Genomic DNA, 22,017 nt, shown 5'->3' with positions numbered 1-22,017 from the left:
TCATTCAATGCATTAATAAAGAAATGGAGGCTTAACTATTTTTTATATGATAATTAATGCAAATATTATGAATAAGTGCTAAATAAACCCATGATATCCTCAATGTGTCCAAATGAGCTCAATAAATGCCTTAACTACTTTTTCTGTGTTCACTAATAAGTTAACCAGTTAACTTATTATGTAACTATTACCAATCATACCCAAAGTAATAATGATTGTACTTGTAGATAGTTGTTACATGAATCATTGTACAACATTTGAAGGCAATATCTCCATCAGTCTGGAAGATAAAGCCGAAAATGTGTTTTTAGCATAATTAATTAATTAATTAATTAATTTGCTAATTAATAATAAAGCTACAAAGATAGGGATAATTCTCAGGTGGTATGTGATGCCCATGCAACATTTGAAGCCAATACCTGCAATACTTTGGAAGATACAGGCGAAAATATGGTTTATATATCATTAATTAATTAATTAATAACAATGGTAGACAGCTCAAAATCAATAGGGATCATCTACGGGGGGTATGTGACCCATAAATCGCGTTATCGCGTTAACGGCTAAAATCTGCGGACGCGGACGCGCAAGACCGATTCCATAATATCCGCGCGTGTTTCTCGCAGATATGATATAGTGAATAACGTAACTTTTGATATCAAGTAACTGATTGCCACTTTCAAAGGAGTAATAAGTAACTTATGACACTTTTTGATTTATATTGTGAATTGGATGACTGTAGTTGTCATAACAGTGGACCATTTAAAACCACCCTCTTGTCATGTTATGACGTACTGTGCTGAGCCTTCAAATTCAAAAACATAATAATAAACATGTGTTTCATTGTGTTTAATGAAGCGGTTATGTGCAATTTAGGGTTTTTGGCACATTTGATTGAGAGTGTTTTGGTTAAGATTCAAGTACATTTAAATGAAGCGTCATGTATGTTTAGGTGGTTAAGTGTCTGCTGCTCAGCTGTCTCACAGGTCAAGGACTCTGGAGTTAACATTAACTGATGAACTTGCAGCGATGGAAAGACAACAAGCAGACAGGGTCAGGCCACACCTTTGGTATTAATGTGGTCAACCAGACACTTTTAATTTCAATTTGTTTGTTGTTGTTTTTTTAACAATGATCGTAGAACCTGATCGCTGTTGAAGTAAATACACCAAAAAAAAAAAGGCCTGGAGCTTCACAGAACCCTGCAGACCTGCCCTTGTTCCAATCCTGCTGCTGCTCACAGAGACATCAAATGAAACTTTAAAAAAAGAAAACATACAGCATCGCTCTGACCAGATGCCACTCTCATTCTGTGATTAAGTGCTTGGTGGAGAGAGAGAAAAAGAGAGAAAGGAACAGACAATAGTAATCTCAAGATTGCTTGTAAAATTACTTTAAATGTAGATAATATTTGTATATAGGTAGATAATGTTTGGTTGATTTTCTGGGGAGAGTAATAAGAACGTAAAGGTCAATACAATCAGAAGGTCTTAGCTCACTAGCTAGGTCAACAGAGAACCAGTTATACATGCACTACAAAGAAATAAAGAGGGAAAAAAATAATCTGAAAAACCTCAAGTTGAGATTAAATCCAAATGTTTGCTCCAAACCACACCAAATGAGTCCAATACTAGATTGATTCTTTAAAAAAAAACAAAAAACAACGGCTTAATTTCATTTTTTTTAAATAAAATGGCTAATTGACATTATTGCACATGAGCAAAAAGACAGTAATACTATTAGAACTCTGTTCATTGACCCGCCTCCTCCTCCTCTTCCTCCTGAAGCTGTGGGGAAAAAAACATTCAGAAACCAGGTGATGTTTGACAACATGTTTTCAGCAAAGAAAGAGAAAATGTGTGAGAGGACAGAACAGCCGGCAGAGATTCAGATGCTTCAACACTTAACGTTGTGCTATCATGTACAGTAAAATAGCTGCATAAGTGCTTTTTCTTAAGCTTGAAGAGAAAAAAACAAAAACAATTATTGTCGATTCATGGTTTTAGCCTGTGCTATCCATTCAGGGGCGAGTGTGTAAAATCCCTAACATTAAGCTTCTGACACTTTGGAACAAGTAGATTAAAAAAATAAGAATGATGTCATTTCGACCCCTCGGATTCTGTCGATTCACAGAGCGCTGCTACATTTAAAAACGCACGGAATTATGTGCAACATCGGGGGAAAAAAGGCTTTGAAGATGAATCCTCTACACTCCGTCCTGTCTGCTGCTTTTTTCTTATTATTCATACATATATGTTGTTGTTTTACATGTCCCGCCGCCTCATTATTGGTGTTGATTGGCAGTGTCCAGGTCCAATAACATGGCAGAGTGATTCAGTAAAAACACCAGAGTTGCAGTGAGGTCACTCTGGAGGAGGCCAACAGTCCGCAGGCACCCGTCCACTGGTGCCGTTTGGCCACAGGGTGGCGCTCACACCGGTCCGTTCACAGACGCTTCCTGTGGAGATGGCGAGTCCTCTCTGTTAGGAAGATGGAACAAAGCGGTCACATACACAAAGAAATAAAAACTAACTGACAAACTAACCACTCCACAAATGTGAATGTGTGAGTTTCTCAGGACATTCTCAGGTGGATTTCTTTGTTGTGATGCTAACATCATCCATGTTGAGCCTTTATTTTAAGATTACCTGGTTGAAATCACATAGTTCTATGTATAGTTCTGTGTTTAAAAAGAAACATCAAATTAAACAATGGTGTCTGAAATGCACATGGTCTTACTCATTAATTTAGTAATTAGAAGAAAAGCTAACTTTTAATCGCGATGAATCTAGATTAACCTCTTCTTCACGGTTGCCCCCTGGGATCGGGGGCAGCGTCAAACGCAGCGACAAAAGCGTCATAAAACCATATCTAACTTTAACAAACACAGACATGCTGCATACCCACAGAAAGGTCATAAACTCAGCTAAAAGCTCATATAAACCATTCTTATGTTCACCAAACACAGTTAAAACATTGACAGGTCAAACCAGCAGGAGCGAAAAAACCTGTTACAGCGCACACATTGAAAAGCAGTAGCGTCAGCGTGATTATGTAAACAAAAAAAACACATGTCAGCTGGACACCGGAGAACCCATAGATTCCAACAGTACCATTTTTACACTCTACGATCAAGATTCACAGATGCAGCCCCAAAGTAAGAGCAAAACAACAACTCACTTTCAAGAAATACAAGCAGAAATGTTGTCTTACCTACCTGCGAATGTCCGCACAAATGCATCATATGCATTTATGTCCTTTTGACTCGCTAATGGAGTGATTCTCACGCATTTGGAGACCGGGATCTGATTTTACCAGTTTAGAGGTTTAAAACGAGCTGTCAATCACCCTAATTGACCAAGGTAAGCCCGAGCTATGGCGCTGCGTAACTGAAGACGCTGCAGAGTCACAGAGTTATTATTACGCACCGCACAGGGAGCATCGATTTACAGCGAGTTATCATACTTTTTTTTTTTTCAAAACAAGTTCTTTTTAGATCTGTAGTGGCATATAAATAAAATTAAATGGGTTTTTAATAATTTGGTACCTAAGAAATCTCAAATGGCACAGATGGTGCCAAACTGTGCCAACAGAGAGAATGCATAGACATCTCTTTACTAAAACCTCTGTAATTTCACTCTGCTTCATTTCAGCAGCATCAGACTTTGCACAGCTCATGTCCACATGTTGTTACATGACCTCCATGTGTTTTTAAGCTCCTACTGCATATTTTAAAGGTGATATTTGCTTTAAAATGCAATCTTTTTTAGGCTAGAGAAAAAAAATCCTTCAGTTTTGCTGTGCTCCAAGTGAATTTACTCTGACATAGTGGCATCTACAGTGAAACTTACACCTCTGGTTGAATCTCACAAGTGTTATCTTTATTTTGATACCAAGATAATCCACATAGAGCTTGTAACTGCAGAGATATAATCTATTTAGTTTGGGCATGTCATTTTCGAGCAGGGACTCCAAAAAGAGGGTCAGGGTGGTTAACAAATGATACCATATCAAGTATATTCATAGTTGAATATCTCACTGCAATGTTTCTGCTCTTTTCTGGTAGCATTCAAGGAACTTCTGATCCATGTACAAGCAGGGTATATGCAGGAATCCTGAAGTTCAATTCAATACCTTTTAAGACTTTTTTTTAAGACCTTCTCCCGACAACACATTTTTTACTTACAAAACTGTTTTAGTTTGCAATTAAATCTATAACGCACAACCATACAAAGGAACGTATAAGTTGGAAAGGAACAAAGCGTGTCTGCTGTCACATGTAGGCGCGCGGCCTGAGCCAATGTAGCACGGCGCGCATGCCTGCACATCATTGTTTTTAACAAGACGCAGGGAGGAACATAAATACATTCATGCATACGTTTTGCAGTCAAACTCAATGGACAAAATTGTATATCTCTTGAAATCATGATTAATACATTTAAAGACCCCACAGATACCCCGACAAGGTTCTTGAAAAAAACAAACAAAAAAAAAACTACATTATATGAGGTACCAGCGTTGTTGTTTGTCACAGTAACAGATCATAGCTTTATCAGCAGCAGTAGTAAGGGCAACTTCTGTGGGTTTTGTCTTGGTCTTTTGAACATTCAGGCCTATTATTGACGCATGTTGACGCATATCAGCATCACCCTTTTTTTTTTTTTTTTTTTAAATCATCTGGCCATAAAGAGATTTATTTATTTAAAATTTAATTTAACTTTATAAGAGATGCTGCCGACACTTTTTGTTTGAAGTTATGCTGCGTTCAGTGCAACTCCAAAAAGGTGAACAAATGAGGCTGTGACGGATGCTGGACAGGGTACTGAAAATCTGTACATCAGCCATGACATATGGTCACCATAGTTGATCACTTTTAAAAGTGGGTCCCCTCATTCTGCTTTCACACTGGACAGCAAGCTTACAGACAATGCACAGATGCTAGTAGTTGCTAGTTATGTAGAGGTTCATTTTTAGTTTCAGTTTTTGTTTTTCTTTATGCAAAGTGTTGAGTTCAGTGAACATGGAGATTGAGAGATTAGAAAGGTGTGGACTTACTTCCTGTCAGTCTGTGCATTTACAGGTAAGTCCTCAGCAGGCTTCTGCTGCTCTGATTCTTTCACAGGATCTGACAGACAGAGTTTCTCCAGAGACACTGCACACTCCTCACTGTGACACACACAGACACACACAGGATCGTTAGAGGTACTGTTTCTTTCACAACAGCATCTGGAAAGTGTCACAGAAATGAAATTACATTTAAAGAATGAGTGCAGGGATTCATTTACACACGCACACAGCAGAGGCTTTGGCTTCACTTTGAACATGGCATCACATTTTTACCAAACTATGTATGTGTTTATGTTTAATGCATTTGCTGTTTTCCTCTGTTTTTATAGGAAACCTTGCAAATCTTGCTACGAAGTAAGCCCCACCGTTAAAGATAAAATTGATGCTACTTACTCAGCCTCAATTCTTAAAGACGTTATTTTACCTTTTACATTGAATTGGAACAAAAATGGATTATTCCTCCTGCTCTGTTAGTTTGACCAAGAAATTAACATCATTTTAGTTTTTCTTTTATAAGCTGCAGGCTTCTAGCTCAATGTGGTAACTAAAACACACACACACAAACAGAACAGAATGGACTGGTCAATAGAGAAGGACTATACAACAGCTACAGGATCAAACCTTTTGAGGTCAGCTGTCTTGTTGCTAGCTGTTTCCGTGGCGATGGCTGTAGTAGGAGGAGCACCAGTGTTTTTGTCATCCTCCTCGCTGTCAGATCCCCCAGAGGAGCTGCCATCTGAGGCCATGGTGGGAGCCTTCCTCCCTTCTCCTGCTGGAGACGCGACGTCTGCTGACATGAACACAACAAACAGGACAGTGAGATTTTCATGTGTCTCAGTTACATTTTTTAAGTGAAACTGGTGTCCATCTATAACAGAAAGGTGGATGTGTTGAAAAGCAGGTTAGCACTCACCACTCTTGTCGTGGTTTTGTTTGGCTTGTATATTTGTATCCCCGCTGTCCATGTCCACAGGAGAGCTGCACCTGGGATTATTATCTGAACTGTAAGAGAGTTAAGAAAAACTTGTCACCAAGCTAGAAAGGACAAGTGATCAATCACTAAGGCTGCGTTTCAAATAAAGACTATATATAAACTTTTCCAACCTGAAAACTATAGTGCAGTTCAGCATGTCACGCTAGTATTTGGAATGGTAAACCCTGATCAAGCTTAGCATTTCCACCACGAGAATGGTGAGAATCTCAGTCTTCCTGGCAGATCCTTGCACACCTCCATCAGATTTGATAGAAGATATCTATAAAACTGACATTTCCCAGCCTCTCCACAGACATTCTCATGTTTAATTCTGGGCATTAGCTGAGACACTCAAGGATAATTTGAGCTTAACCCAAGGTCATTCCTGCAAGTCTCTCTCCTTCTCCCTGTCCCAAGGTGCTGCCACGACCACACTTCATACTATCTGATGGTATTGGGATCATGTTATGCTTAAAGAATCTTTGAATGTTTCTTGATAAACACCAGCAGATGGCATTTCACTGAGCGTAAGAACTTCTGTCATTGTCGTCCAGTCGCCTGACGGCTGAGTGAGGCTGCTGAGATGGTTGTTCATCCACTTGGTCCAGCCACAGTTAAACATCCAAGATTAACGGTGGAATCATCACACCCGCATGCTAGCCAGGTTGGAGGTTAATCACTCAGCTTTTATATAAAGATGGTGTGGAGCTGGTTCAGGTGCAGTTACAGGTGAGCACAGCTTTACTGATGTATATATATCCATCAACTTCTATACTTGGGTTCATGGAGACCATGTGTTGTAATGTAGCGACAGGTTTGCCTCTCACCGGGAGAAAGGCTGGAACTCAGTGAAGTTTGCCCATCCCGTTTCCTGTGTCTCTACTCCTCTTCCCGCTGAGCTGTCCCACGTGGACGGGACCTGGGTAGCTGCAGTCCCTCCAGATTCCCTGAAATTTGGTGACCAGCCTGGACCTAGAAGTAAGACAAACCGTGGGTAAGTCTATCAAAGAACTTTTTTAAAGGCATGTTTCCAGGCTAACCGGACACTTGTGTTATGTGAAAGGCTGCTGTCCTTAAATTTACTTGTATCTGAGGTGTTTTGCTCCGAGTCTTCGTCCTCGTCAGATCCAGAGCCGCGGTCCTGCTCCCTGCCTCCATTCTCCATGCTGCTCCTGGAGCTTCCCTCTGAGGTCTGGGAGACCCCAAACCTGGAAAGATAATGGACAAACACAGAAAACAGAAAAGAAGATTGAAAAAATAAAATAAAATTGACATGTAAAGAAGTACAGTGAGGAAACAAAAAGCTAGCACATTATTAGCAGTTTTACCTGCTTCTGGATTTAGCTTGTGTTGCATAGTTGATCTCTTTCTCCTCCCAAATGTCCTCTTCCTCATCAGCATCATCAAACTGGCGTATCCTCTCTTTACAGCAGGCTTCAAATGCAGCTGCGTTGGCCTGGGGACAAATTAAACATTTTAATATTTTCTTTTTGGCAAAATTATAAACTGATGTTTTGCCATGAAATTGTGATCAATATTTACTTCACAATGACAAATTAGCAAACCTACTCTGTTACGCGCGTAATAGGCCTAAGTGTGAGAATGTTCTTAATTCTCTCACAATGTAATACTATTCACCATTTTTGAATTATGGCACAAAACAAATACATTTTATAGTTATTTTATGACATTATCACATGGTTGGTCACTCATTTTAATATAGTGCTGCATTCATTGTGCATTGAATTTGACTAAAAATTTAAGAAGAAAACAGAAATGTAGAAGCTTTAGCAACATCATTTGCAGTAGTATCCACAGTAAGTAACAGAGTAAGCACTTACACTGTTATCATCAGCATCTAGATTGAAGTTTATTTCAGCGATTCTGTCAAATGTGGCACTGACAAAAAAGAACAAGTGGAATGTTAAAATGATAGACAATATCCAGTAGGTGAGGTGATTCATATACAGAATAGGACAGTCAGTCAACAATAATAATAATAATAATAAAACAGACAAATCAAGTAGTGCTTACAAGAAACAATAATTTGCACAGTACATACAGAGTAGCAAATCTTGCTTGTTTTTCCTGGTTGCAAGTTGTGTAAGACTTTAAGACGTACTTGATATTTTCATCATGCTCACTGAACTCCTCATCATTGAAGCCAAACTGATCCACAAAGTTGGCAGTCATCTGTTGGATCTGATAGTCGGAAAAGGCCTGGAGAAGTTAGAATATCACTCATTAAGATGATGTCATTATGGACAGAAGAGGTCAATATTTAACAGTGGTGGGAGTAGGGTTGGGTACCAAACTCAGTACTTTCAATGGTTCCAACTGATGACTGACGCTACTACTGAGTATCATTTTATCTTACATCAGTCAGTGGCAAAATGTTGTTCTAAATCTAAAATCTTCTGCTCTGCAACTGCTTCACCTCGAAACTGTAAGCCAGAGAAAAAGAACAAACAGAAACTGCAGCTAATATAAGCTGTTGCCCTGACATGCTGTTGAATTTTCTCTGAATACATGCATGTGCAGAGTAACCAGTCCATTAATACACACATAGATATAAAAGAGCCCTGCCAACATGACAGAACATGACTCAAAAGTGAAAAAATCACCTCAAAATATGCAATTTGTCTTGCTGGAGTGTGCAGTACAGCTGCCATATGTATATATCCCCAAATTTATTGGGGATTTTGATGATAATGAGTCAATATTCTGTCAAAAGTAGATTTTAATAGTTTAACTCATTGTGTCTTACAAATTATATCAATGGACAATGTTTCAGGAAAACAACTGTTATTTTCTTCAAACTTAAGCATTCAGGTAAAAAAAAATTCAAAGATGTATAACTGAACTACAGTGTAGAAACATTGAACTCTGGGTAAACATTCAGATGCTCTGCTGTAAAGGTAAATTGTGCAGCAAACAAGCAAGAGGGAATAATAAAACACTTCTCCACAGACTTGGTTGTGGGGGCTGGTGTCTCCAAGTTTTCTCCCTATTAGCATAACCAGACGTGGCTAACTTGTGTGGCATGGAGGATTCTAGGGAGAGGTCATGTGATCAAGTAGGCCCCACTAGTGGCTTCTGCTGTGGAGTTTGTGTGGAGTTTTAGTGCATGTTATTATACTTGATAATGTCTTTAAATCAACAATCACAGTATTATCTTGGACAACATATCTTGCCCACCTCTACCTTGCAGCGCTTGGAAAGAAGTAACATAATGCAACATCTCTACCATCTCAGCTGAGCTGCTGTTCTGCAGGAACTGCATTGTCTTTTGAAACAACAGTATTGTTTCAAACGTGAATGGTACCCAACCCTAGGTGGGAGATGTACTTCTGTTTCCATGGCAGTGAGTCCACTCTACCTGCTGGAGAGACAGGTCGTTGGGAAAGGGGCTCTCCATGTCATCGTCCTCACTGGATGAGTGCATGTTGTGGGTGCTTACCTGCGAGACACAGTGTGGACGTTTGGCTAGTTGTATTTTTAGCATTGCACAGTTCATTCCTGCAGTCCAGTGGCCTTGTATTACATGTGTGTACATCACACAATTATCCTATGGTTGACACCTACTTGAATATTAGCAGTTAGCGAGATTTGATCTCATATGACCTTTTTGAACGGTGGCACTGATTTCTACAAATAGTTCTACATTTATCTGTATATACTGGTGTAATACCTTGGATTTACTGAGGCTTAATAATTCAACACAGATGAAGGATGAAAATGCCACCTAAAGGAGAAATAAACATTGTAAGTTTAATGTAAAAACTAACTCTAAATGAAATCTCACCAGCTCCACGGTGTTCCTCCTGTTAGTCTCTCTCAGGGTCTCGTCCACAAAGCTTTCCCAGCGACCTCTGCAGTCCTCTGGCAGCTCTGAAAGAGAAAACCACGGAAAGGATTTTAAGTGTTTTTGAATTTTCAGTTTAACAATTAACGCATGTGACATCACACACACTGTCGTTCATGATCACCTTTTATGAGGTCAGCGATCTGGGTCTGTACCGGTCCTTTCTCTAGGTTCTGGACCACCATGTTGGCAATTCTAGTGAGATGACCCATGTTGCCTCTCCTGGTGCCTTTCTCAGACCTGGTGATTCACAAGAACACTTCTGATAATATTCAGCACAATAACACAATAATGCTGCAACACAATTTCACTTTTGACAGTCAACAGTTTTACATCTCATATGAATAATCAAATTAAACTGCAATATAAACCTAGCAAAAAGCATCTAACAGAAATACAGCATCAGAAAGTAGTTGTTGGAAATATGATGTTTAAATTGGACATCTCTAGCTATAAAAAAAGACTTACTGTATTCTATCATTCTCTTCCCAGGCGTCAAGGATCCTCTGGACCAATCGACACTTCTGGAAGAGCTGACAGTTTAGGAGAAAAACAGAATGTGATTATGCCAACACTGCTGTGTAAAATAACTCTGATATCTTAAAGAACACATCCACTGTATGACTAACAAAAAGAAAAATTAGACTCTGAATCTTCTTTATTCATTGACTTTTAGGGTGTAATACATTCTTATGTGCCGGTTCTTACATGTGCCACAAGGGCATTGTGGATGGAGGTCTGTGGGTCAACGGTCCTGCCTGTTTCCACATCCTCCCCCTGCACCTCTGGGTTGGACGTTGCAGACCTCCCATGGTGGTTCTGGAGGCCTGGGCTGGGCCGCTCCTCAGAGGATGGATGGTTCAGGACAGCCGCCACACACAGCTCAACTTGGAAGTGCAAAAAATTATTCCAGGAGTATTTGAAGAACAAATCCTGTGAAAAAGCAGATAAAGACAGACAATAAATTAAAATTACAGATTTACAGAACCAAACCAGTTTCTTCAAATGCACAAGGGCTCAAATATCACCGACTACTGCATGTATGCAATTACAAACAGTGGTTAAGTTTCAATGTCCACAATCAAGCCAGGCTTAGCCTACCAGTAGTAGGTCCATGGTGGCAAGATTGCAGAGCTCCTGGCAGATACTGGGGGCATTGGTCTGCAGTAGGGCGGCAACCAGCCGGGCCACATGAAGGCGGGCGTTCCCCAGTGGCTGCTCTAGAAGGCCAACGGTCGTCAATATTGCACTTTTCTGTAGGTGGAAGAAGAAACGTGCATCAACAAGTGCGGTCACAAAAATTATTTGAATCAACACAGAACAACATAGACATGGTTAAATCTAGAATTAATAGTGCTTCATCACATGGGAATGCACTGTGGCTGTACCTTGGGGGGATCCAGAAGAAGCTGCTGGAAGTCCTTTAAATGGGGCTCAATGGCATTTATAATACTGCTGTTGACAGTGTAAGACCTTTCGTAACCCTGAGAATACAGATCCATCAGCCCTTCCAACCTGGGGGAGACGAGCAGACAAAAACATTACTCACAAAACTTAAAAGGGCAGATTCCATACAGAGATTTAAGCATTTGCTCGACAGGAAATGAAACAAGATTTTCATTATTTTGTTCTTATTGTGTCATTGCTCAGAGAAAATTGGATGGACCCGGGGCAAGACAATCCAAACCTCTCAACATTTACAATAACATATTTGACAGCAAACAGTTTGACTCACCCAGACCTCCTGGTCTCCAGTAAGGTAAGTAGCACTTGAGTTCCGTTAACAATGGAGGCCTCCCTCCTCTCACCCTCAAATAAGCTCTTGAGGAGCCCCGCCACGTTCTCCTGCCTGAAAAGTCCATACATTTATGTTGTGACCAATTAGCAATTGAATCAACAATTATCAGCTTAACATTCCCATATAGCAAACAAATCAAACGGTCTGCAGTTGTCTAGTTACAGTTTACAGACACTGATGGAAAAGTATGGGTGAGATGCTGCAGCATAATAGCAGTTTTCCATTATGTGGCACCATTAAACAACTTAAGGCAAACTTTTATCTGTAAGACAGTGTAAACTTACGACTCTAGTACAGCCAACAGTGGGTCAGCCTCCATGTTTTCTTGCATCTGATTGGCCTGGTCTCGACTAAGGCGGATGATGTCACAAAGTGTTTGTGATGCATTTGATTGTCTCTGAAAAGTAAATTGTTGAATTTTTAATCTACATTAATAGTCGATTTCTTTGAGTTTTGAGACAAAGACATTAGTTTTAAGTGATAGTTGAAGTTTGCTGAAGTATGAGGGTGAATTTTTTCTGTGCATGCGAGCTGCAATTAACCTGGCATAAGATATGGATGCGGGCAATGACGCAAGTAAAGCAGATTTTAGTGAACCTAAAATGATAGCTGCTTGATTTAGACACTATTCCAACTAGAAAGTGTGTGTTATTCTGTAAACCTCTCACTCTCCCACACCTAAGTACATTGAGAAAATCTGAAGTTTTACATCACAGCACACAGAGTTGTGGATCCACCACTGCCTCCATCAGTAATTTCAAATATGTTATTTTGATACTTCAGTGTTTCAAATCCATCATTCAGACCTGTTTTTCCCCATGCATTTTGGTGCAGGAAAGTGAGCATTTCATATACTTGAGATGCAAATATGTTCTTCAGATATTGTACAGTTAAGCAAGTGTAGATTTAATTGGGTCAGCTGTTTATTATGTGGCATTTCCTCACTGGTAGGAATGTTTTCAATGTTCATGATTTAAGATGGTTTCTGGCAACAGCATCTCACTGGTGACTTGCACTATGAAACCAGCAATCGATGTGTGTCAGTACCTCAAACAACTTCATAAAAACATGCACTAACAGACCAGAGCTGTAAAGGTTTAACACTCACCTCCTCATCTTTACCAGTATAAATGAGCTCTGTGAGTCTCTGTACCAAATTCTCCTCATTCAGCCACTGGGTTGGAGCAACAAAAACTAAATTAGATACTTTCTTGCCTTTTTTTACACAGAGGAACAAAAACAACACTTACATGAAGGACCTCTTGTCTTAAGGGAGCAGGCTCCACACAACTGATGAGGCGAAGCAGTAGGTCCATCATGGCAGAGGCATCAATATGTTTCAGCACCAGACCAATGAATCCCTCCTTTTTCTTTAGAAAGGTAATCACCTGCCAAAACAAAAGGTGCTTTCATTTTTACACAGCTCTTATGTTGAGTGCATTAACAAGCCATGGTCTTTTCCACTCTACCTGTTCAGTTTTTCTCGCAATGAGATTGCCAATAGTTTTGCTGAAGAAGCTGGCCAGTAATGGGTTGAGAGGAGGGTCCTGTTCCAAGAAGTGGTAAAGCATCTCGAGGAGAGAATCGTCCCCGCCCAGCTTATCGTTAATAATGGACACGTCTGATGTCAGGAGCTCACAAGCAATGTTGGGAAATCTTAAAGGAAATAACACAGAATAACAATGAGTCCTGGAGTAAATAATGAGTTGCGTCTCCAACAAACATTAATGATGCATATAAAACCTGGATTGTAAACGAGGTAACATTTTAACACCGTCTAGACACTGTTGTGGCGGTGCTCACTTGAAGCGGCTCCTCTCCTCCAGGTCAGCAGGAGGCTCTGTGGTGATGAGGCTGACCAGCTCCTGCATGCAGTGATCCTGGGAAAGGAAAAGGAGCAATCGGCGGTTTTGGGCCTTGCACTCCTGCAGGACATCATCCTCCTCCATCAATTCTCTCAGCGTCACGTCCTCCCTGTCCAGGAGCTGGTCAATGTGGGAGGTGGTGTGAAGGTCAAACTTCCAAAACATGGTTGGCGCTGGGACGGTGGACACAGCCCTGGGTCAGAAGAGAAACACAGTGGAAGGGAAGGTGGGAAAGGAAACAGGGGGAAAATGAGATGTAGGCAGGATTGTAAGCTTTTTTTTAATAAAAAATAATTTTTCAAAAAACGTACTTTTTACTCCTTTATGACTGTAAACAAATAGCTTTATTATATTTGGGTTTAATGAGTTGTAGTGTGTAAGTTGTGTAATATCATGTACTGTATCATATACTGTTAATGCAAGAAGTTTGACCTGCCGATACCGATTTTAGCCGATTCCGATTTAAATTTTTTAAACCACTTTACAGCTTACTGAAATATATATATTTTTGCATATTTTCTTTAATATAACATTTTAACATTAGAAATACAATCAGTTCACATCCAATATCCAACTAAAAATACAAAAACGAATCACTACCTGTATGTGTAGTTTATTTAAGTTTAAACATATTTCACAACATATTACCTACACACAAATAAGTAAATGAACTAATGACCAAGAGCTCAGAGCTTACTCTCTCTCGCTCGCTCTCTCTCTCTCTCTCCCACCCCGTGCCAACAATGCCCCGCGCTCTCTGTGCACACAGGTTTAAATGACAAACAAAAAAATGCTGAGTGCTGATCAAAAGTTTTGTGCAAGTGATTTAAGGTCCCGACTCTTGTCCCAAATAAAAAACGTATTCAGTGTGAACCGGTATACCGCCCAGCCCTACACTCTACTACATGTGCGTGTAGTCGCGTGCACATGTGTTGCTGATGCTGCGCGATGCGGGTGCATTTTGATCGGCTTATTAAAATCGGAATATTCTGACTGATCACGTGAAAATCGGCCGATTCCGATCACTGGCCGATTAATCGGTGCATCCCTAGTGATAAGTCGACTAATCGAAAGCATAATCGATAGATTAGTCGATAACAAAAATAATCCTTAGTTGCAGCCCTAGTTAATATGACTGAATGCTTTAATATTTTGTTAGTTAAATTTGACACATTTCTTTCCACTTTGGGAGATGACGCAATCCAGGCTCCATCAGTGTTGGATGTTGGGAAAGCTCTCCATGGACTGATGTCCAGTTATCTCACTAAGCCTTACTTATTCCTCATTACTCAGACTGAGGATTTTACAGACTGCAGCATTCGTCTATATATATATATATATTTAAGATTTCACAAATCCAAAGGCATTTAGATTCCCCAGGGAGCTGACCAGGCTGGTCACTGTCACTTTCCACCTTTTCGATCAATAAATAAAATGTATAATGACTTTAACAATAACAATAAGCATTTGAATGGAATGTTAAAAATTATAAACCGCGGGGAAAAATAATTATAGTGTGGCACGAAATTTCCTGCAGTCGGTGTGACCTTGTATGGCCGAAATAGGTAAGATTAATATTCAGTATCATCATATTATGACTGCCTTTTATGTAATTAATATGAAAATTAAAAATGAATACACATAGGCCTACAACTTTGGGAACAGTCTCTCAAGCTGTGCTTGATGCGCGATTCCCTCCAGCTGTGGTGGTGAGGCCAAGAAATATTCTAAAACAGGAGTTTGGATGTGAAGCTGCTGCAGATCAATGCGTGTGCGATTTTTATGAAATGTCGGGTGCTCTGTTGACCATTAAATTAACGTGAGAAGTTGTTAAACTAGCATGCATATGGGTCAATGACAAATAAAGCTTCTAAAAAGGTATTTTTAAAAAGTATTTTCAAAATAGATGTAATGCATATCTTTGAGTCCAGAACAATGTGTTTGAACGTTTCTCATATATTGAATAACTATTCTAACGGTTTTAAATCATTTTTTGACAGTATTTTTAACTTCACAACAACAACAAAAATGTCAGGTGGCACAACCAACTATTTACAAAAATATATATACACATTCCTAATATTTATTTTAATATTAATTATTTGGCAACTATCCCTTAAGGTATCTACACTAGATTTTTTTTTACAATCATTTAAGATTTTTGCTCTCTGTAGGTCAGGTTTTAAGCAGCCTTAACATCCAATTTTACAGGAAAGACAGGAAAATAATCACACAAATTCATATATTCCGTATAATAACTACACACATTAAATTTATAAACCATTTGGTCACTTTTATGTATCATTTATTGGTTTAAATTGGTTGCACCACCTGACGAATATTGGGTGCACCACCTGACCACATTAGTTATGACATGAAATATGCTGAAAAAAATGCAGTTTCATTTCAAATAGGAACATGTGTTTTAGATATCAGTTAAACCTAACCCTAACCCATCAAAAACAATTCACATTACATTATCGAACGAGGATCGAGTACAGTCGCGATGAAGTGCAGGGGATCTGGGTAGATGTTAATAAAACGTGGTGACGGACTCTTAAGAGCAGAGCGCACTTTTCATTGTTTTCACTCCATGTTCTCAATCTTTGTGTAGAAGACACTTTAGTGCTGCAATTAAGGGAATACAAAATGCATCAGATGAGCTGATCTGTTAAATTAACTGCTCAGAGAGAGAGAATGGTCTCTGGTGTGAAGTCAATGTCGCAGGGAGTTCATAATCTGCTCCGTATGCAGCCAAGTTTCGCTTTAGCGCAAAGAGACGTTCCAGCATTTAATAGGTGCTGTTCCACAGTGTACTCGCTGTGTTTCGGCCGCCAAATTATCAGTGCATCCCTAAATATAACATCTTTATTGACAACAACAATGTAACCATAATAATGACGTATTTGATGGTGTAACTTGAGTTTCAATCAGCACATGGACAAGGGAACGCTCGCCGATTACATGGGGGCGCAGCGGCCTTGATCCCTGGTTAAGAAAAATCTGTGGTGTAAAAAATGTATTTCAAATAAATAAACAACTCTTAGCCTGGTGGGGTGCAAGTAAACCCTGGCGGGCGACCAGGCTTATAATGCACTGGGGGAAACCCTGTAATAACAATAATAACTGTTGTAGAACTTTCCAGCAGGTGAAAATGTACGTGTTAGATGTTATGATTAAGTCCATGGAGCATGTGTAGATCGTAATCAAAGCACTGTTGTCAGCTGGATCATTGTTAATACTTAACCTGTGTCATGCTAATTTTGATATTTTTTTAGTGATGGTGGCATCCAAAATGTACAAATTATCATGCAAAATTATTTAAAATGTGTAATATCTTTACATTCAAAACGAATAAACATTCTAGCAGTGTCATGGATAACCTTAGAGCTTTGAATAGCATTATATAGTGACATTCCTTGCAGTTGTGCCACCTGATTAACGGTTGTGCCACCTGACAATTGCAACTAAACTCAAATTAAACAGCTTCTGTTTGGATGCAAGCATTATTTTCACACAGAACACTTTTTTAAAAAACAAAGAGTTTTATGATCAAATAATTTTTTTCTTGTTTTACATTGGTTGGACCACCTGACATGGAAAGTGTACCAACCTACATATAGTTGAAAGTAGTTATTTTTATCAGTATTTGACAGAGATCTACAAACCTTTTAGCTTAGTCCCAATGGTCTCTGGGGTTCCTCTGGCTGATGCAACATTCAGTTTACAGCTATTGTCTCTCGACTTCAAAATAAAGTCCAATGTTTATGGTTGCACCACCCTGATATTTAGGAAATGTGAATTGTGTTGCACAAAAGTGTTGCAGTTATTTTAGCAGCTTTAAAACTATTGATATTAGGGAAACAAACAGTATTCAAAAGATTTCAAACGTAAAATAATGCCCGAGTATTTTATTTTGAGTTTATCATTATTAAAATAACATTTTTAATAGTTTTCTTAATCTGCTCACTTGCTCGGACAGCTGCATCACCTGATATCTTAGGGGTTTGAGAAGCTAAAACATAAAATAATATAATTATTTGAATTTACTGAAAAATGTATGAAAATTAATAGGTTTTATAGAATAAAGTGATAGATGTCATGAAAAGATTAAAAAAATGTTTTTTTGTATAATGGACTTGGACACAAAAATATGCATGTCATGTCACTGACCCATATTATTAGTTATTTTCTCAATTTAATTTATAAAAATCCCTGCAAAGTTTTAAGGTTAACTAGAGGAGACATCGGCACAAGTCTACTCCAAAGCCAGTTTGTATCCAGTTCCACGAAAACATGCAATCGTAATTCAAATCCCAACCACATTATTTTAGCACTGCTTCAGATGGACTTATATGTTTATACGTATTTAAAAGTCTGGATTTGGTCACATTAACATAATAATTTACATTTTTCTGAGTGTGCTGAGTGACTGTTGTCATAACCTATACATTTCAAATAGATGGAGCATGCTTACACATACCAGTGGATGAAATGTGGATATCTTTAATCAGACCTCCCCCACAGGCAGGCAGGCATTTGTGTTTGTGCAGACGACAGAGAGTGTGGCGAGGCCTGGCATTTATCAGCATGGGTCTCCTCTTAAAATGCAGGCCTCTTTAGGAGATGAGACACTGTGAGACTCACCATAACCTGCACACAACACAAAAAACAGCAGAGATTCATCAGATGAGCGACACGATTTTAGAAGAAATTACGCTGTGTTAAAACAAGATTTTGAATCCTGGATAAATACATACATGTACACAGGAGGATTATACTGTTCTTCAACAAATATTATGTTGGCTGAACTCATTTCATGTCCCAAGATAAAGTTGAGGAACTTCTAATCCATCACTTTTCAAAAAAATACTAATACTTCCTTCTGCAATTTGTTGTTTTTCATTACCTCAAAATAAGCCTTTAATATTTATATCAGGAACTGGGTCTGTACTGCTGAGGCAGCCATTTTGGACCACCATATTTTAATAGTAACCCACAGTGGACAAGCTAAACGCCTATCGAGTTTTGATGCCATCTGAAGGCTACATATAGTAGGTTCTCCAACAAAGTTAGAAGGGAAGTGAGGGATATTCACATGCAACTTCACCACTAATGCTGCCAAGAAGGCATCCGACTGACCACAAACATACAGTCAGAGTCCTGATCGCAAACATATCAAGTCAGACTGGGATTATAGAGACAACGGCAACCAAGACAACTGTGGCAAGTTCCTCAAGATGCTCAGAACATCTACCTGCCAATTATGTTATCAAAAAAAAAAAAAAAGTATATGAGCAGGTGTATCAAAGAGGAAATGTGCTATATTTAAGGCTCAGTAACAACCATAAAAGATGACAGGTTTCCAGACCGAATGCAAAAAGAAAACTAACCCTGTATCCGGATATTGCTGAACAAGATGTGCTTAATATTTCCTATTACCATATTACTTTGGAAACAAAACAGCTTTTTAATAACCTACAAAAATAAAAAAAAAGTCAATGGAGGTTGCATGAAGAACAAATATTTGATGCTTTCATGACCGTGCATGTATGTTGTTTGGTTTTGTTTTTCCTTGTGTGGTTACTGTGGCAGCTAATTATCTAGACAACCAACAGTGACAAAAAATAAAACAATTATGTCTGCTGGCTTTGTCAAACTTGACAGGCGTCTCTGAACAACAAGCTGTCAACTGTTGATTGTGGAAGTAAAGCTCAAAGAGGAAATTAAAAGTGCTTCCTCCTTTTTCTTTTCCTTTTTTCCCTAGGACTGTTCCTTGCATATGCAGCAGCAACAGCGTCCATCTGGCATACATTTACAGAGTACACAAGTGCAGTAATAACCCGTTGAATGCTCCCTGTGGACACTGAGCAGGGAAGCAAATGCTTGACTTTACATCCAAAATAGAACCCCGCCAGAGGCGATCTCAACAAAAACAGTTTACTGCCACATAACAGACAATGAAAAGAGGAACAATGGCACACTTAAAGGGCATACACACGTAGATGTTGTGGGTCAACAACGGTCTGTAATTAGGAAGGTTAAAAAGCGACAAAAATCAAGACAAAGGAATTTCTACCTCAAATTTGCATGCCCTCTATTCTACATACTGAATTCTAAACAAAATGCAACCAGTGGCAACTGAATAGTTATCGTGTTCTTCCAGATACATAGTGACATGTACTGGCAAATGATCAACCACTCTGCAATAGTGCACTTCAGAGAACAAACAAAAGCTAGTTTTCAAAAGCTACAGTTTAAGTCAGCGTGTTCCTTACAGTTATGTGCACCATGGTTGTAAAATGCATGAACAGCATGCAGCACAACTGCATGTAATGCTTGCTACTCAAGTGATTTGAGTCAAATTGTTCACATACTGATATAAGCTCCACAAATGTTAGGGTTTCCTGGTGTTTCATGAAGTCACATTACCAATTATCTAAAGGTAGCTTACTATTTTTTAATCATCTGCATTGTGTGATTATGCAGCCAATTGCTACACATCACACATTTGTTCTCAAAAACTTGATGAAGTCCGTAAAAATCAACCAAACCTTATATTTTTCAGCCAAAGTTTATTAGATAGTTTAGTTGCTTGATGGCCTGTTTCATGTATTTAATATTCACCTTACAGTTTGCCATACAAGTGCTCAACAGTAAAGAAACAAAGAGCACAGTGGAGAAACAGTTCAATAAATTTTTATTTCAGCTAAGCCATTTTGTCACAATTTATCATTATCAAAATATATTTTATCAAATGAAGAAAAAAATACTGGCTAAATATGTTGCCTACAAACACATTGGCAATCAGCTGTAGTGATTTCTAAAGACTAGCCATCAACCATTAAAAACATATCAGCCGGTTACTAATATAAGGGTTTGATAACCATCAAACAAAAATAATCTACAAATTCAAACTCTAAAAGGCTTTTTTCACTAGTAGAAACTTAAATAGCATATCAATCAATAAAAAAATAAAATAGGCATCAAATTCCTAGCAACTCTACAACAATGAGAGACACATTAGTATGTAGCTAAATAAATGTAAAGTGAGCTGCCATGGTCTTGGCATGAAAACACATCAACTGACTGGCGGCTGGAGCTCAGATTTCTGTTTACCTTAACTCCTGTGAAGGCACCTCTTTCACAGATTAAACATAAATCAACGACATGTATTAAAATAGAAATTATCGCCGTACTTACATTCCTCACACATGTTATGAAACACGAGGGCTTTATTTATCCAACTGTAACTAACGAACAAATTCACCAAAACGGTGTGTACTTGAGTTAAGTAACTCAGCAGCAGTGCTGGCCTCAGCCAAATCGGAATTGCTGCACCAAACAACACAGCTTGCATGACTCGTATGTTAAGCACTTTTTAATAATGATCGTTAAAAGACATGCTGTGTTGTAAGGAACAAACACATATATATTACGTGCACCTCAATCGAACTCATCTACGTAACTTAGCGTCTACGTTTGCGTAAAGTGATCTAAATGGTAAGCTGTTTCCTCTTGGCAAATTTAACAATTTAACCATTATCACGTTTTCAATCAACCGACCTTTACGATTTTTAAACACACGCTTGTAAAGACAGCACTCATATAACATCGGTTTACGTTAGTTCCTCGTTTACGCTGATTAGCACGTAAGCTAATTAGCACCTCGCAGTTAACGTGTCCAGAACTGAGATCGCAAACTTAAATTGCTCTCTAACTTAGGTTCAACTTTGTCGATGCGACAGTAGAGTACAGGCTAGCTACTCACCCAAACTCATGACGTTGACTCCGTCCAAAACTTACCTTTGATTTAAAATCCGCTGCCTCTTCTCCTGTTTGTGATGAACTGTTGGTAGAGTTTTGCGTCAAGCAACCAGCTATTAGGTCACTAGCTACCTAGCTATCAGTGTTAGCCAACATACATTAGCCTGTGTGCGAATAGTGATTTGTTTTGAAGAAGGGGTCAGTCTGCGACAACACTGGTTATGGTTAGCTAGCTCAACTTAGCTAACGTCACCTAAATGTTGCTTTTAAGTCTACCAAATGAATAGTTCCCCGGCGTCGATAGCTACTTGAAACTAAAAGCAATACCTGTTATTCCAACTATATATAATGTCGTTCGTACTCACGAACAAAGTAATTCAAACGCAAGGCTAACTTTAGCATGCACGGCAGGAAAAACTCAGTCATATTTTTCGAATCAAAATGGCGACATGGGTAACGAGAGCGCGCAATAGGCCTTCAGGGGAACGTGCACTGACTTCAGACGGTGTGTATTGAGAAATGCAGCCGTGGTGACACTGTAATCTATGGGCACATTCTGACGGCCTCATAATAATAATAAAAATGAACTCATAGGAGTAAATATATGTATATATACGTATATACATATATATATATATACATATATTATACATGTATATGTATGTATATGTGTGTGTGTGTG

At 38.8% G+C, this 22,017-nt stretch overlaps 1 protein-coding gene across 1 annotated transcript; it reads right to left on the bottom strand.

The window, feature by feature from the left end:
* Nucleotides 1-1,066: 1,066 nt before the first annotated feature.
* On the bottom strand, nucleotides 1,067-21,761 carry ppp6r2a (protein phosphatase 6, regulatory subunit 2a). The gene is made up of 24 exons (XM_083907308.1): nucleotides 21,375-21,761; nucleotides 18,052-18,221; nucleotides 13,507-13,761; nucleotides 13,173-13,359; nucleotides 12,954-13,091; nucleotides 12,812-12,877; nucleotides 11,988-12,100; nucleotides 11,641-11,754; nucleotides 11,294-11,420; nucleotides 11,007-11,159; nucleotides 10,614-10,838; nucleotides 10,374-10,438; nucleotides 10,030-10,145; nucleotides 9,846-9,931; nucleotides 9,420-9,500; nucleotides 8,163-8,260; nucleotides 7,882-7,939; nucleotides 7,369-7,496; nucleotides 7,124-7,248; nucleotides 6,868-7,012; nucleotides 5,981-6,069; nucleotides 5,689-5,857; nucleotides 5,056-5,166; nucleotides 1,067-2,480 (listed from the first exon to the last, which is right to left on the bottom strand). Exons 3-24 carry the CDS (start codon nucleotides 13,731-13,733, stop codon nucleotides 2,432-2,434), a joined length of 2,670 nt encoding a protein of 889 aa, XP_083763434.1. The 5' UTR covers nucleotides 13,734-13,761; nucleotides 18,052-18,221; nucleotides 21,375-21,761; the 3' UTR covers nucleotides 1,067-2,431.
* Between the last annotated feature and the right edge of the window lie 256 nt (nucleotides 21,762-22,017).

This window comes from Microchirus variegatus (genome assembly GCF_963457635.1).
Source record: "Microchirus variegatus genome assembly, chromosome: 20".
NCBI classification, from domain to species: Eukaryota; Metazoa; Chordata; class Actinopteri; order Pleuronectiformes; family Soleidae; genus Microchirus; species Microchirus variegatus.
The sequence above is the reverse complement of the archived record's forward strand: the minus strand, read 5'-3'. Positions and strand labels throughout refer to the sequence as shown.

Excerpts from the sequence above, each read along its gene's own strand:
- ppp6r2a (XM_083907308.1), bottom strand. The coding sequence starts at position 13,733 with ATGTTTTGGAAGTTTGACCTTCACACCACCTCCCACATTGACCAGCTC. Across the intron at positions 9,501-9,845 it reads GGAGGAACACCGTGGAGCTG|GTAAGCACCCACAACATGCA; the intron begins GTGAGATTTCAT and ends TGTGTCTCGCAG. Across the intron at positions 5,858-5,980 it reads ACAAAACCACGACAAGAGTG|CAGACGTCGCGTCTCCAGCA; the intron begins GTGAGTGCTAAC and ends TGTTCATGTCAG.